The 15,000-nt window shown below is 39.4% G+C and overlaps 2 protein-coding genes across 6 annotated transcripts in view; one reads left to right on the forward strand and one right to left on the reverse strand.

The window, feature by feature from the left end:
• LOC125042168 (potassium voltage-gated channel protein Shaker-like) overlaps window positions 1-8,139 on the forward strand; it is a gene marked incomplete at its 5' end in the record, with an annotated part of 44,822 nt that extends 36,683 nt beyond the window's left edge. The window contains 1 exon segment of the mRNA XM_047637646.1: window positions 1-8,139. This exon segment is cut by the window's left edge and continues 1,156 nt beyond it.
• Window positions 8,140-8,183: 44 nt separating this feature from the next.
• The window catches only part of LOC125042167 (carboxy-terminal kinesin 2-like), a 20,588-nt gene continuing 13,771 nt past the window's right edge, over window positions 8,184-15,000 (reverse strand). For 4 of the 5 annotated variants that reach the window (XM_047637641.1, XM_047637642.1, XM_047637645.1 and 1 more), the window contains 10 exons: window positions 14,957-15,000; window positions 14,088-14,319; window positions 13,759-13,906; window positions 13,394-13,603; window positions 12,901-13,030; window positions 12,429-12,721; window positions 11,024-11,176; window positions 10,521-10,686; window positions 10,027-10,166; window positions 8,184-9,464 (listed from right to left, as the gene is read on the reverse strand). The exon at window positions 14,957-15,000 is cut by the window's right edge and continues 97 nt beyond it. In XM_047637641.1, the coding sequence (XP_047493597.1) occupies window positions 9,267-9,464; window positions 10,027-10,166; window positions 10,521-10,686; window positions 11,024-11,176; window positions 12,429-12,721; window positions 12,901-13,030; window positions 13,394-13,603; window positions 13,759-13,906; window positions 14,088-14,319; window positions 14,957-15,000 (1,714 nt within the window). In that variant the 3' untranslated portion in view covers window positions 8,184-9,266. The remainder of the gene's footprint in view (window positions 9,465-10,026; window positions 10,167-10,520; window positions 10,687-11,023; window positions 11,177-12,428; window positions 12,722-12,900; window positions 13,031-13,393; window positions 13,604-13,758; window positions 13,907-14,087; window positions 14,320-14,956) is intronic. The other variant, XM_047637643.1, reaches the window with a different exon arrangement.

A 15,000-nucleotide genomic window follows, 5' to 3' on the forward strand; every position in this document is an offset into this window, starting at 1 on the left:
CAACTTTATCCTGCCGCTTCCAAAGAACACAAGGTATCTGCAAGCGGTCCTTGGAATCCATATCTTACAGCTCTGGTTCTCGGGTGGCCCACCAGCTTCATGGGGTGTCACAGGGCGCCCCGGGGTCCTTTCCGGACGGACGGGCGACCCGGTCGAGTCCTCCTGAAGCTGGTGAGCCGCCCTTATTTCAGATCCCATAGTAGGAGCATTCTATGGTAGTGGACCCCACGTATGACTCCCCCCAACTGCCCCGAAGCACCACCACTGTTGTTGATTTTTTTCCTTTCAATCTTATTCCTGATCTGCCATTTTTCTGGTGTTTGTATTTTGAGCCCTCACTCCCCTGGACTCTTCCTCGACCACGCCTTCCCCAGCCCCACACTTTGAACGACTACTACGACCTCCTCTTGGCCTCTTCTGCCGCAGTAGTTCTAACCCTCGAAGTATTATAACCAACTCTTTGGAACTACCTTCCTCCCTCTCCTCCCCCCCTCCGCCTCACCCCACCCCTCCCCTCCCCCTTCTTCCCCCCTTCCTCTTCGCCAGATGCCAAAGTGTTTGCAAGGACCTCCAGTAGTAGCAGTATTTCCCCCGTGTGGGCAGATGGGGGGGGCAGCTACGGGTGATAGGAGTGAAAACCTTTTGGGTAACTTTTCTTCATATGATCCCCTACCTAATGTCATTCCAACTCCTACATGAATTAGAACTTTCCCAGGTTGAACAGCAATAAGGCATAACAGTTTATCAATACCATTGTAACTTTAGGATTTGTTTTTTGTTCACTTTGCATAATAACAGTTTCGAATATTAGCTCTTTACGATGCATTTCATAATATATTGTTGTTCAACTGTTCCCCAATATACATTCTCCTGTGTTAGTAAGTCAAGTGTGGGTACGATGTTCGAAGACCGTTGCTGGTGATAAAAGGTGCATCATTGCACTGCTGATATTGAGTGATATAAGGCCGAGGGGTTCCCCAGGAGTTCCTATGGGGTTCCCTAGGAGTTCCGAAGTGTTCCCCAGGAGTTCGTGAAGGAGTCTCCGGGGTCCCCTAGGGGTTAGTCTTCCCCTTCTGTGACCACTGCTACCACCTGCTTCCACAACCCACAACCATCGCCAAATCCAATGCCCGCTGCGCAGCCACCCAGTAGAAGAACAAAAAAATGATAATGATGATAATAATAATAATAATAATAATAATAATAATAATAAAAACTTGTGCGCAAACGGACGGGGAGGAACAACAAACAAATGAGCAACGAATGATGCAGCTGCCGTGATCAGACTCCGTTTAGTTACGTCAAGCAAGTGGTGATGTTTGTGCCTGAAGCAAATTATACTGAAGCTTTACAAAGAATGTATATATTCGTTATTCTAGTGATTCATTAGTTACTACTAAGAACAATGGCCTGACTGAAGGAGGGAGGAAGGGACGTTAAAGAAAGCAGCTGGCGCGACAATTTTTTCTCTCTCTTATTTTTTTTTTTTTCTTCTTTTTTTTTTTTTTTTTGCATTCTGGAAGTAGTAGTGAAAATGGTGGCAGTAATATGTGCTGGAAAACCTCAGCTGTGAGACACCGCGTGCGCTAGAGCTGACAGTATGCTCCTCAACATGCTATGCGGGAATTTGTTTTCAAACCGTCTTATTCAAACCTGAACTTCATAACTATAAGATAATAAACCAGCACTGTTCTAAGTGCTGGATAATCCTCGGGTTGTTTCTTTTTGCCACATTTATTGGATGGTTTGAGATACCAATTCGGTGAGGTTGGTACCCCTGTGCGTGAAAATGGCGCAGAATAAAAATATATATATATATATTATTAAAAAACACACAAGAACTGAAGAAAACAAACAAAAAGTAATGTCAAATCAAAGAAGTCACAATCCTCAAGTATCTTTGTGAGAATGAGATGCCAATATTTCCACAAGACATCGTGAGGTAACCAAGTACTCAAGCCTGGGTCATGAAGATGATTTCTGGCGGTACATTAAAACGGGGAACACTGAAGACACGTGAACACGAGGCGATCAGTAGTGATAGGTTTACGATGGACGTCCAGATACGAAACAGGATGGCTTAGTGAAAAAAAGGCTATGAACTTATATAAATAAATATATATATATATACAATAACGTTGCAATGCTTCAGGGTCTATAAGGCAGGAGAGTGCAAAATGGAAAATAAAAGGATAAAACGAAGGAAGTGTTATGTACGTTACGAAGAAAAGTGGAAAGCGAAGCATGGAGGAATTACAAAGAGTTATATATGTATAGATAAAGTATATAACTTGTCAAGAAAGGTTTATTGTCAAGACTGATCAGGAAAACGATAGCAGAGATATGGATACACGAAAAGTATAGAAAATAAAGGGGCAGATAAAAGGAAATAAACAAAAAGTAATAAGTATAAAACAAAGAAAATGCAGAGCAAGAAAACATTCATTGGCAAGTCCCACACACACGAAAAATAATGCTAATAAACCAAAAAATATATAAATGAAATAAACATTTACCAGAGTAGCAGAAATGGGTGTAGTTTCCGTCAAAGGCACAAGTCACAGAGAGCCTCATCCCCTCTCCGATATAAGATGTGCCGCCCTATCACTCAGGGAGGATGCTACTATCATTACAAACAAAAATACTTAAAAAAACATCGGATTTTTAAATTTCAGGAGGTTCCCTTTTTTTGGAAATTGTTCTCAAGGCGCCCCCTCGCCCCACTTCCCTCTCTCCCCTTCTCTCTCTAGCCTTGGGGACCTGACCTCTTGAGATAGCTGAAATTGGTGAAGATTTGACCCTAAAGCCCCTTCAGTGCTTCGTAAGAACTCTCGGAGATTATGTCAGGTTTCTTTTTCGAAAGTAGACATTTTTAACCCTTTGGGACGAAGAAGCTTTGTAAGAATCCAACCTCGTGTAATTCAAACAATTTTCAATCTTTGACGGTACTTCCTACCGATGTAAGCTTGGCATTTTCTTTTCTTTTTCTCCGATTTTGGATAGAAAACTTGATATTAGTGAGTGGGAAAAATACCTCTGCTTGGTTTATCAATAACATGCTCTAGAAACTAGCCTATCGTAAAAAATAAACCCAAGTATATAATCTTCCAGTGTTCTTACGTTGACAAGGCATAACCCCTAAGCCCATCTTTTGCGCACTGTCCGAGCGCAGGATGCTTATGGAGGGCCACTGACGCAGGCAGCTGGAATGGACGCCGTAAGGAATCGAGTAAGACTAGCAGAAGCTTTGAATCTACAGTAAAGAGGAAAACAGACCAGTAGTGAATTTAAAATACAAGTGAAAAAAAAATATGAAATAATAACAATAATAATAATGTTCAAGTATTTAGCTTGTCAGACTTAAATGATATTTAAAGTACACATAATTAAAACTGCCCATTCATCACTTAACCTGCATAGACAATTCAGGAGGTATCAGCTACCGAGGTGTACGAAATATAAAAAAAGACACGTTTTGTGTTCATATCACAACCTTTCACCCCTTTGCCTTTGCATCGTTTATAGCCATATTTCCTAAGTGATGATGTTGGATTGTCTAAACATATCGTTCATTCAAAATATGAAGCCTTGTCCTTTGTGTGAATCATCCTCACTTATTACATTTTGAAGTTTGTGTCCTCTTTCATCATTCTTCTTTGTGCTGCTTCTTCTTCAGTCATAACTTCAGCCAGACATCTACAGTGTAAATAATAATGGTTTAAGTAAGTGGATGACTGTACCCGGTGCTAAATTTCCTTTACAGTCAAGGAAGAGGAAATAAATACAAAAAATATGATGATGAGTAAAAAAAAAAAAAAAAAAAAAAATATTGCAAAAAAATATGAGGTTTAGGTCACTTGTGTCCCATGTTATCTGCAGGTACTGTAGTGCAAGACAGAAATTCAGCCTAGGTCATCCAAGCGAAATGTTAGATCAGGTCAGGCAAATTTGTAGAGCAAATCTTAGAAAACTTGTATGTATAGCTAGGAATGGAGAAAAAAAAACACACAAGAAACGGAAGAAAAATAAATGCTAAAGAGAAGACGGAAGCCAGGAGATCGGTTATTCCAATAGTGTTGTGTATTCATTGCTGGATAAGGGTGAGACTCGGGCAAGACAGGCACTTGAGGTTTTAAATGATTTTCTTAAATTATAACTGACTACCTCCCTCTGTATTGTACATGTAAGACAGTAGAAACTACAGCTAGTTATCTTCACTTGCCAAGCTCATACTAGTGTACAGGTGACAAGAAAAATATTGATAACATGAAATGAAATAGACCATTAGAAAACAAATGTAAAACATCCACAAATCTTCCTCCACTCTGCTTCAGCCAAATTGAGGAAAAAAAACTGTGAACTATCATCACAGACATGCTAGAAAAGTTTATGAGAAAAGTCATGTAGGAAGAAAGATTATGGAGAAGGACTGCATAGGACCTAGGCAAATATCGCAAATATCTCCCCGACTAGTTTGTAGGTGATGGTTATCATGCCTATGAATAAGAGTCTAGTTTAGAGAGATAGAATACCAAGTGAGTAATTACCCAAATTGATCAGCATTATGATAATTTAAATAGGATGATGAAATTTGTGACAGTTCGCCTCTCCAAGATCTGATAAAGTGCATTGCTTCATTATAATTGAAGAAATGCAGTCAAGTTTTTATATGTTTCTTTCTAAAGGCCTGTATATATTCTGTAAATAATTGACTGATTGTTTGTTTTACATTAAGCCTGTTTATTGTTGACGGTTTGAGAATCTTAGATAATTATTTTCTCTTGTTGCTGCATGAGAACTTTGAACAACTCTTAACCCATCAGGTTTTGTAGGTGTGGCCTCTTCCTCGTACTGCTTGTGATTAGCTTACTGGGAGAGGGCCCCACCAATCAGAACTTAGAGTGGGCTGCCCGTCCCAAGGTGTCCAAATGCAGTCTCAAGTTTCCTAATCAACTCTCCCCTTCTTGAGCACTAGAAGTAGGCACCAGCAAGAGGGGCGGGCAACCCAACCATTTGCTTCATACTTTATCTAGGAAGAACCTCTAGAGCATTATTTGCTTGCTAGATTACAAAAAATATTGGAATAAATGACCACTAAACATTTCAGACGGCCGTAGTTCCTCAAAATGCTGTAACCTCTTCAGCTATTTATGACTCAGCTTAATCTAGAGAGACAATGTAGTTGATCCAAGACTGGGGTAGTTCACTGTGGAGTGATCAGTTATTTTGATCCTCAGATGGTATTTCAATAAGGCTAATTTTCTGTGTTGTGAATATGAAAATCAGCTTTATAGGAGTGCCATGCAAGGCTCAAAGTCGCTGCTCAGGTCACAAATCTTGTTGGTAGATTCTTCTGTTGCATCATACATCAAACCAGTTTTTGGTACTTTGTCTTGATATGTGACGAGATCAGTCATTATGAGCCTTAAGTGGGATCTCCAATAGGGTTCATTTTCCTAAACGACAACACACGAGAAGGTGATCCTTTTGCGAAAGTGCCGCCTGATGCTCCATAACGCAGGTCGCGTCACTAAAGTGCAGCGGTAAAACTTCTTCACTTGAGTCTTTCTCTCCATTGTCTCTTTACATAATAAGGTGCCATGTACTCCCAAGTTTATCTTACTGGCTCCCTCTTCCCCCCCCCTCTTTATTATATTGTATCTATGTTACTTTGCTTCAAACAGTTTTCTTTGTCCACTCAAGGAAAGAAAATATTGTTAGCAAACTGCAGCTACCAATGACTATGCCAACTCTTTCCATTCTTTTCAGAATTATTCGTAGTGGTATAGGGTTTCAAATTATTGAGACTTTCTCCATTTAACTTTATGATGACTGCCTGTTAATGTATATAATACAAATAAAAGTTGTTGGTTAAATAATGTAACAACAATTCATCGTCATCCATTCCAAATCAAAATGAAGGCAGATGAGCTGTAATTAAGAGATACTAGGCAACCTAATTCCAGGTATTATTGATTAGGCTCTCCCTTTCCATATTTATCCCTCCTACCCCTCAATTACCTGAGGGACGGGAGAGAGACAGCGGCAACCCACACGCATACCTGGGGCACGAGTTTCAGATTGTAGTCAAGAGAAACTCGTCCCCACTAGAAAATGGAGGGGGTTTCTTGTGCTGTCTGTCTGTCTCCCGGCCCTCGTATCTGCTTCAGAATCAGAGACATCAATGGGTTCCCAGAGTCGCAAAAAATGGAAGAAAAGAAAAAAAGTTTCAAGGGGAAGACAGGAAGCAAATGGGGCACCACTTTGGTTCTGATGCTTCCTGCTTTCTCCTCCCACTGATTGTGTACCAACCATTGCATGTCTCTGTATTAATATGGTAAATAAGAGAACCTCACCTGTTATGGATATTTAATTTTAGCATGTTTCTTTATATGGAATCACCTCTTTATAATAGCATATATAAGGAATTGAGGTATTTAAATTCATTAAAAAATAAATAATAATAATTATATAATAATAATAATAATAATAAACTTAAACCTCATTAAACATTTAGGTCAAACATTCTGCTAAAAAAATCACCTGGGAACTGATCATTTATTAAATCAAGTCAATACTTATAGGGTATTTACTGAAATTTGTTCCATTTTGTTTATTTTCTTGGGGCACATTACTGGACCATTGTGCTTCAATTGCTTTCATGTTTGTATCCACTAGAGCATGAGGGCCGCGTGCAACTTTTCTTGCTGCTGCAACATCCATCAAGGCTGAATTTCTGGCATTAGTTATTTTTCTTTTTTTTAATCTTTTTTTTGTCTCTCAAAGCGTAGAATATCAACCTTAATTCAGGATCGCGGCTTGAACAGCGCTGGCCCTAAGGCTTTATCAGTAATCAGTGGCATATTCAGGTGTTTGAGGTTAATTATTTTGGATGGCTTTAAAGCATTCTATTAGTTGTAATCATAAAGACACAAGTTAATAAACATGCAGATTGACTAATTATTTGTGGGAGGGAACTTAAATATTAACTACAATAAAAAAAATAAAAAAAATGTTAAATGCAAGCAAAATTGATCATAACAAAAAACGACCCTAAAATGGTTTTTAAATTTCCATTGATCTACTTCAAATTCCATGTAATAATATGCCAGGATTTGCCACTCAAGAGATAAAGACAACACAAACAGTAAATATAATAAAAAAAAAAATATATGAATTAATACGAATATCTTAAGCGCATCCCATTCAGCCATTTCAGCCATTAAACCTGTGCCTTCTATCCAAAGCTTCCACGGAGCGATTCAGCGGCCGAGCTCTCAGACGGCACCCGAGAGAAAGCAAAACGTTCAGCAATCAGTCGTCGCGATTCTTTCTTCACACTGTAATATCCAAATCAGCTTACAGATCTTGACCGCTCAAGCCCTTTTGCCGTCTCTTGGGTGGTGTCTGAGGGTTTCTGGCCACGAGCCTTGTTCAACATGTCCATGAACACATTTTTAGCCTTCAGGAATCTACAGCTTATTAAACAATATGCATGCAAAAAGTAAAAAAAGTTAATAAAATATTTTAGAAAATACCCCCCTCAAAAAAACCCTTAAAAAAAATAAAAAGAAAAGAAAAAGAACAAAAAAAAAAATAATAATAAATAATCAAATCCATCAAAGGAGCCTCTATATGGGCCAAGACTTTCTCTTTGGACATGTTGAACCTGGCCCTGACTTTCGTCAACGTTCCACTAACCCTGTGTGATGGGAGAGCAGAGCTGCAACTCTATAGGTGACGAGGTATGCGAGAGTACAAGCCTGGGTTGCTGTGTCAGGTGCTTGCATTGCCTGCGACTGGGGTGAATGCCTGTGCCTGATGCGCTCCCCGGGCTTCAACATCGTTCATCCCCGTCACATCATTTGTTTTGCTAGATTAAATATGGCTGTTAAGTCTATGTTTACAGTCTTTGCCTTCAGGTTATAAGATTTTCAGGTGACGTTCTCTGTATTGAAGAAAAGTACTAGGTATTTAACATTTCTTCCTTGCTATTAAGGTCCATTGTTGTATAAGATTATGAAAAGATTTGGACCTTGGTAGCTGCAGGATGGACTGGATTCATTGAATCCCCTCATTATTTTGATCTTGTATCAAAGTGTGTGCTTTTTCATGCCAATAAACTAAGAAACCAGTTAAGATTTTGTTTATTTAAGCATCCTGGATGATAAAACAACTCAAGCTAATGATACAATTCAATCCTTTATTATATTCATGTGTGATTTAGACACATCTTTACAGGTTGAAAGAATCGGTATAAATTTCTTTGTATACAATCAGTGTCAAAAAGAGACAGAACAGGAAGCAAGGAAAATTTTGTACAAAAATGACAACTTGACTTCTATATTTCAGAAAATGGCCAAAATTATAAAGTTATTTGGTTTAGAACATATTTGCTCTAGGCAACATTAATTTTAACAATTATACATATATATATACACTTTCCTTTGTGATTAGCAAGATAAAGCAGTCATGTTTGTTCCTTAAAAGCAGATATAGAGATCATTTCTGTGATTAGTATTTCTATTACTATTCTATGATAAAAATTAATCCTATCTCTGAAGAGAGAAAAGAGAAAAATTAGGCATCAAAATAGGACAGTAAAACAGATGCATGTCTAAGGTAATCATCATCTGTAATCCACAAATTTAAAAAAGAAAAAGAAAAAGAAAAAAATATTTTCTCCTCATCTTTCTCAGTGAAAGCCATAAATCAGTCACTCACGAACATTCACTCATACTGCCACTCTTTACATAAAATAGAGTATTGAAGAAGACACGGTAAAATACAAGCTATATACACCTTCGAATCATTCTCTACTTATTTGTTCTTTGATGAAATATACTGTTAAACACTCTACTTTAATCTAAAAGTATAAATAAAAATGCTCCCATAACCCTTGGCAGAAAGTTGTTATTGCAATATCTAAAAAGTTTCTTGGGCTCTTTGAAAAAATATAAATAGTAAGCATTCACAATCTATCTGTTAAATCTACAGAAACACTGAATTTCTTCATCCAGTGAAAGCTAACATTATTTTCACTGCAAATGGCTGCAATGCTACCATACCTACTAAGGCTAAACAAAGTATGTATAGAAGCATTTACCATAAACAGTGGAGAAACACTACACATGTAGAGTTAAAAAAAGAAAAGGTAAAAATAATGAAGATTTAAGACATCTCTCTTAAACAAACCATATTACCTGTCGCACAAATTCAATCAGTGAACCAACAACAGCGATAACCCATGCAAACGATCCTCAGACTTATTTCCTGATCTGCTTCGTTGCCGTTCCGATGTGGCACTGGTTGACCTTGGTTGCGAAGCGGAGAGAGTTCAAAGTCTCGCCGAAGCACATTTCCAAGGGGGACACGTTGACAAACATGAGTGTCTTGGAGTTGCCCCCGAGAGAGTTTTGTAGAAGGTGCGTCAGTTTGGAATTGCGGTAGGGAATGTGACCTTGCTGCAAGTGGAAAAAGATTTTTAGAATATATGACAAATATTCATTGCAGTAACATGGCCATATTAATATTTCTATACCTACTAATTTCACAAATTGAATTCCTCTCTGCATTTTGGAGGGTCATACTTTTTATAATGGTCTTGTAATTTGTTACAAGTAAATAGTGGGTTAATTTTAAAGACTAGAAGTAAAGAATAATGGATGGAGAACACACAAAGATAGTAATATTTTATAAATATTTTTATTGTTCCATAATATGATGACAAAGAATAATAGTTTTTAATGTTTGGTGCCGATTGTGACAAAGGATGCAGTCCCCCATCCATTACTCTCTCCAAGATAGACACATCTAGTTACTTTAAAATAGTTTACACGTGATAACTATACAATAAAATCTAACAAAGTTCTATGACCATTATAGATAATAGATCATCAACCCCATTTGCATGAGCTGGGCAAAATGTCATCTCCTCGTCCTTCCACAGACAGAGTGCCTATATTTTTGTTTTCCTTTTTTCCCCCAATTCCATTATCTTTCCCAATATAAGATGAAATGACTTACCTTCTGACCCAGAGCCATAATGACATTGCCAAGATTGGACAGAGATTTGTTGATGTTCTGTGTTTCTGTAAGTCTTGCTCCCTCTGAGCCTGACTCCTTCAGTCTCTCTGATCCAGCCAGGTCAACCAGATTCAAGTTACCTGTGAAATATTATTGCAATACATCAGATGCAAAGCAATCTCAGAAAATAACATTCTGGTATTTGGTTGTTATATAGTATCTCATACACAAAAGGAATTCCAGAACTTTTTACTTCATATTACACAAAGTTAGCAGTTTGGTACTGTTATAATTTTTTAACTAAAGCTATAAATAATAACAAAAGGTGTTTATAGTAAGACAGTACAGAGATACAAGGATTCAAAAAATATAACACCTTAAACTATCACTGTGGTCTGCAAACAATATTTACTCCACTCACTCCTCTGAGATGGCCCAGTTAAACAGATCTATCATCCTTATTCTTCAGTCTACCAGTTGCAGAGATCACTTACCTTCACAAGACTCCAGTGTTTTGCTATTGTGTCCTGTGAGTTTAAGCCGGAAGACTGAGTGAGAACGTGAGGATCTCTCATTCATGTTAGTGGCTGCTACAGCTCTCTGCTGCTGCGCCAGAGTCAAAAGGTGGTGGACACGGCTCTCATTCTCTACTTCAACAACCTGCAAAAGACAAAGCCATGAATACTAGATACTCATTGACAAAAGCTGTTAATAATAAGGATTTATAAAGCTCCAGCACTGCTGAACCATATGTCAAATACTTTATCATACAAATGGAATAAATTGACAGCTGCATAAATAAAGGCAGAGGTTTTAAAGTTGAATGAATAAAACTACTTGATCAGGATCTTATTTTACAAACAAGGTCAATGGTTCTGAACTTATGTGAACACAGTTAACACTCCAGGAATTGAATTGATTGAATCCTTAAGCCATACCACAATAAAAACTAAAAAGAATACCAAGAAATAACAAAAAATCCTGTAAGAGCCCCTACCTTCAGATTGGTCACAAAGGTATCATTTTTCTTGCTGTCAACAAGCTTCAAGTCGTAGGTAAGATTCTTGGCTTCCTTGGGAGTGGCCAGAAGATCTCTTATGGTTTCATTGTAGATTTCTAAAAAGCTTGCCTCTACCTTGTAGGTCCAGCCCTGTAAGTAAAAAGAACTTGAGTATCTATAAGGTAAAGTGATCTACAGATGACACATAATAGTACGTCCATGACATTCTAAAATGATGAGATAAAGCCATTCTCAACAAGCAAGAGAAACACTGCTATCCATTTTTTTTCCCTACTACAATCTCAATTTTCTAATACACACAAATATCCATACATTTCTTCCTTACATATCTCTTCATTTAAATCCACACAAAATGGATAAAATCTTTCAGCTTTAATGAAACATCTAAATTCCAATCTCGTTTGAACAATCACTCTCAACCAAGAGAAGGTGAAGGTCAAATCATTCAAGACAACGACTTTTCAAATTGCTGTACTCGATCAAACGACAATGGAAATAATTCAAGGTTGCATTCTCATCACATCTGGAGGGGGGACAAAGAGGGAAAGAAGGAGGAGGAGGAGGAGGAGGAGGAGGAGGAGGAGGAGGAGGAGGAGGAGGAAGAGGAAGAGGAAGAGGAAGAGGAAGAGGAAGAGGAAGAGGAAGAGGAAGAGGAGGAGGAGGAGGAGGAGGAGGAGGAGGAAGAGGAAGAGGAAGAGGAAGAGGAAGAGGAAGAGGAAGAGGAAGAGGAAGAGCAAGAGCAAGAGCAAGAGCAGAGGAAGAGGAGAGGAGGAGGAGGAGGAGGAGGAGGAGGAGGAGGAGGAGGAGGAGGAGGAGGAGGAGGAGGAGGAGGAGAGGAGGAAGAGGAGGAAGAGGAGGAGGAGGAGGAGGAGGAGGAGGAGGAGGAGGAGGAGGAGGAGGAGGAGGAGGAGGAGAAGGAAGAGGAGGAGGGAGATGGGAGGATGAAGAGGAGGAAGGAGGTGGGAGGAAGAAGGAGGTGGGAGGATGAAGAGGTGGAAGAAGGATGTGGGCAGAGGAAGAGGTGGTGGAATGAGGAACAGGAGGAGGAAGGAGAGGTGAGGGGAAGGAGGGGAAGGAGGGGAAGGAGGGGAAGGAGGGGAAGGACAGGAAGGTGGGGAAGGAGGGAGGAGGGGAAGGAGGGAGGAGGGGAAGGAGGGGAAGGAGGGGAAGGAGGAGGAGAGGTGAGGGGAAGGGGAAGGGGAAGGAGAGGTGGGAAAGAGGGGAAGGAGAGGTGGGAAGGAGGGGAAGAATTGACAAGAAGGAGAGGGGAGGGGGAGGAGGAGGAGAAAAAGGAGAAGAGAGAGATGTTAATTTCATCACAAGAAGAGATAGCAGCAGCAGTAGGGAGAGAAGGTGGAAACTTCAAGAATAACTTCCGAACCTTGTCTTCGAGATCCTTCAAGGTCCTGAAAATGTGCTTGACAGTGCGTGGGATCATCCCCTCCAGCGCCTCATCCCCGTGTATTCCCTCCATCGTAAAGGTCTTTCCAGAACCAGTCTGTCCGTAGGCAAAGACGCAGACGTTGTAGCCATCCAGGGCTGACTGAGACAGCTGTGAGATCTCCTCAAACACTTCAGCCTGAGTGCTGGTTGGGTTGAAGACTCGGTCATACGAGAACTCGATGGCTCCTCCTCCTCGCCCTTTGAGCCCTGACATCGTGCTGCTGTTGGGATCTGGAAAGCAGAAGCATTTTATTTAAAGGTGCCATTGAAGAAACCCTACTAGGGCTATTTCCATTCAGTGTTACTAAATAATTATTTCTAAACCCTCAAGGAGTCTTTATTTCACATGAAATATATATGAAAACAAACTCTTAACAAAAAAGGAATGATTTGATAAAAGCTGCACACACCTCCACCCTTGCACAGTTCAAGAGTCTTCTCATCAACAAAGCTGATGTGATGGATAACGTCACTGTCTCCATTTCCCTTGATCTCTTCCCCAAGCAGTGGTCTCACTCGGCAGAAGACACGAATATTACCCTGTCAGAATCAAATGCTGCTGTTACATAACAAGCCACAGAATAGAAAATATGTAAGAGCTATCATTACATGTAGATGTGACACACGTCTTTGCTTGGAAAATAAAATAAATGCTGAAATACCTGCATACACCTCCAGATATTCTACCAACCATAGCCATGATCAATTTAGTACATTACTTCTTCAGTGTCAATAAACCAAATGACTATACAACCTTTTTAAACAACAATGTTTTCTCCTGACAAAATCACAAGATATATTAAAACAATAAAATGTACACTAATTCCTATTTTAATCTTGCCTTCATAAAACCGTACAAAGAACAAGACAAAGGCACACTTTCAACGACACATTCTTACCGACCTTCAATTCTAGGACGGTGTTATGAAGCTTCCGTCTGACATTTTCTCCTTCACGCATCTTTTTCTCCAAGTCTTCGATGGTGTCTTTCTGCGTGGCGACCTGAGACTCAAGCTCGGATACTCGTTTGCTTCGGTCGTCAAGCATTATCTTTGTTGACGAAAGCCGAGCTTCAATGCCAGCATGTGCACTTGTTAGATGAGAAACAGTTGACTGAAAAACAGGGAGAAGTTTAAACTTTTTGTTTTGCTGCGTAACATTTTTGGTGAACTAAATTTTCCAAAGAATCAAAATGTTGTATGTAAAAGTAAAAAAAAAAGAAAGAAAAAAATGGAAAAGGAAAAGTAAACATCACTCTTGTACAATACCTTTAGTCCCGCCAGCTCATCTTGTCTGGCAGAAAGTTCTGCCTCAAGCGTTTTGATTTGACGTTCAAGTGTGGCTTTACTGAATTCTAAGTCCTGAATTGTACTTTCATATTTCCTCTTGTCGGCACTCCTCCCATCTTGTTCATTTCTATGAGAAAAATACATCATCTTTACTTTTCTCATATCTCTAAAAGGCTACAAAACATTAATTGACTACATAAAATTACCATAATGATAAAGAAATCTGATATCTAATTAAAAAAACAAATAGATAAATAAAAGGCTTGATAATTGGCAGCATAAAACTTTGACATTCTCCAAGGACTGACCTCAGATTGGAAGCCAGTCGATCAACCTCATCCCGCGTGGCCTGCGATACACTCTGCGTCTTCTCCAGGTTCTGGTTGAGGCTCCTCTTCTCCAGCTCCAGACTCTCAATGCGCATGTCATAGTCCATGAACTTGTGCAATAAGTTCTCGCGTTCCTCTGCCGAGTTCTTCACCAGGGCTTCCATGTCCTGCAGACGGCCTTTGAGGTCCCATGGCGGTCTTTTGCTCTTGCCTAGGTTAATGAAGGTTTTATATAAGAGGAAGTCATGATAGGTCTCACTCTATAAAAAAAAATAACAGAAAATATTTATTTTTCACTCATGAATAACATGCCACTTCATCTAGTCATTAGCCAAACCTAAAATCATACATTTTGCTCCAAGCAGGCAAGCTTAAAAGTGAATGAAAATGAAAGACCAGTACAGAGCCAAAATTCATGCTGTTGCCCTGCAGAAAACTGCAATGGGCCTTTATTAGTACCATGATTTGGAGTAGGGAGTAAGTTAAATGGCTTAAAGAATCTGGAAGTTATCAATAAGAGCAAATGTCCCTCTTGTACAGTGGATGCCTATTATGAGACTAATCTAGGCCCATGCTTCACGTAATGTACTGTCCACTGTAGCTTTACGCGAATTGGAAACCAAGGAAGAAGGAAACTGCAAAGATAGGTCATATTAAAGAGTTGACTCTAAGTCACTAGGTTCTTTTTGAGCTATTTGGTCAATTCTAATTTTACATGACCTTGAATGACCTTGAAAACAGTGGGGCAGGAAAGATAAGAAGGAATGATAGGAACAATATGAGCAACAACTGAAACAAAGAAAGGCAGACTCCTAGGGGCAGCAGCAAAAGCATCGACAAAAACCAACCTTTGCTACCTGTATCTCCACCTGCTTTATTGCCCCCTACGGAT

This window comes from Penaeus chinensis, chromosome 31 (genome assembly GCF_019202785.1).
Source record: "Penaeus chinensis breed Huanghai No. 1 chromosome 31, ASM1920278v2, whole genome shotgun sequence".
Taxonomy (NCBI): domain Eukaryota; kingdom Metazoa; phylum Arthropoda; class Malacostraca; order Decapoda; family Penaeidae; genus Penaeus; species Penaeus chinensis.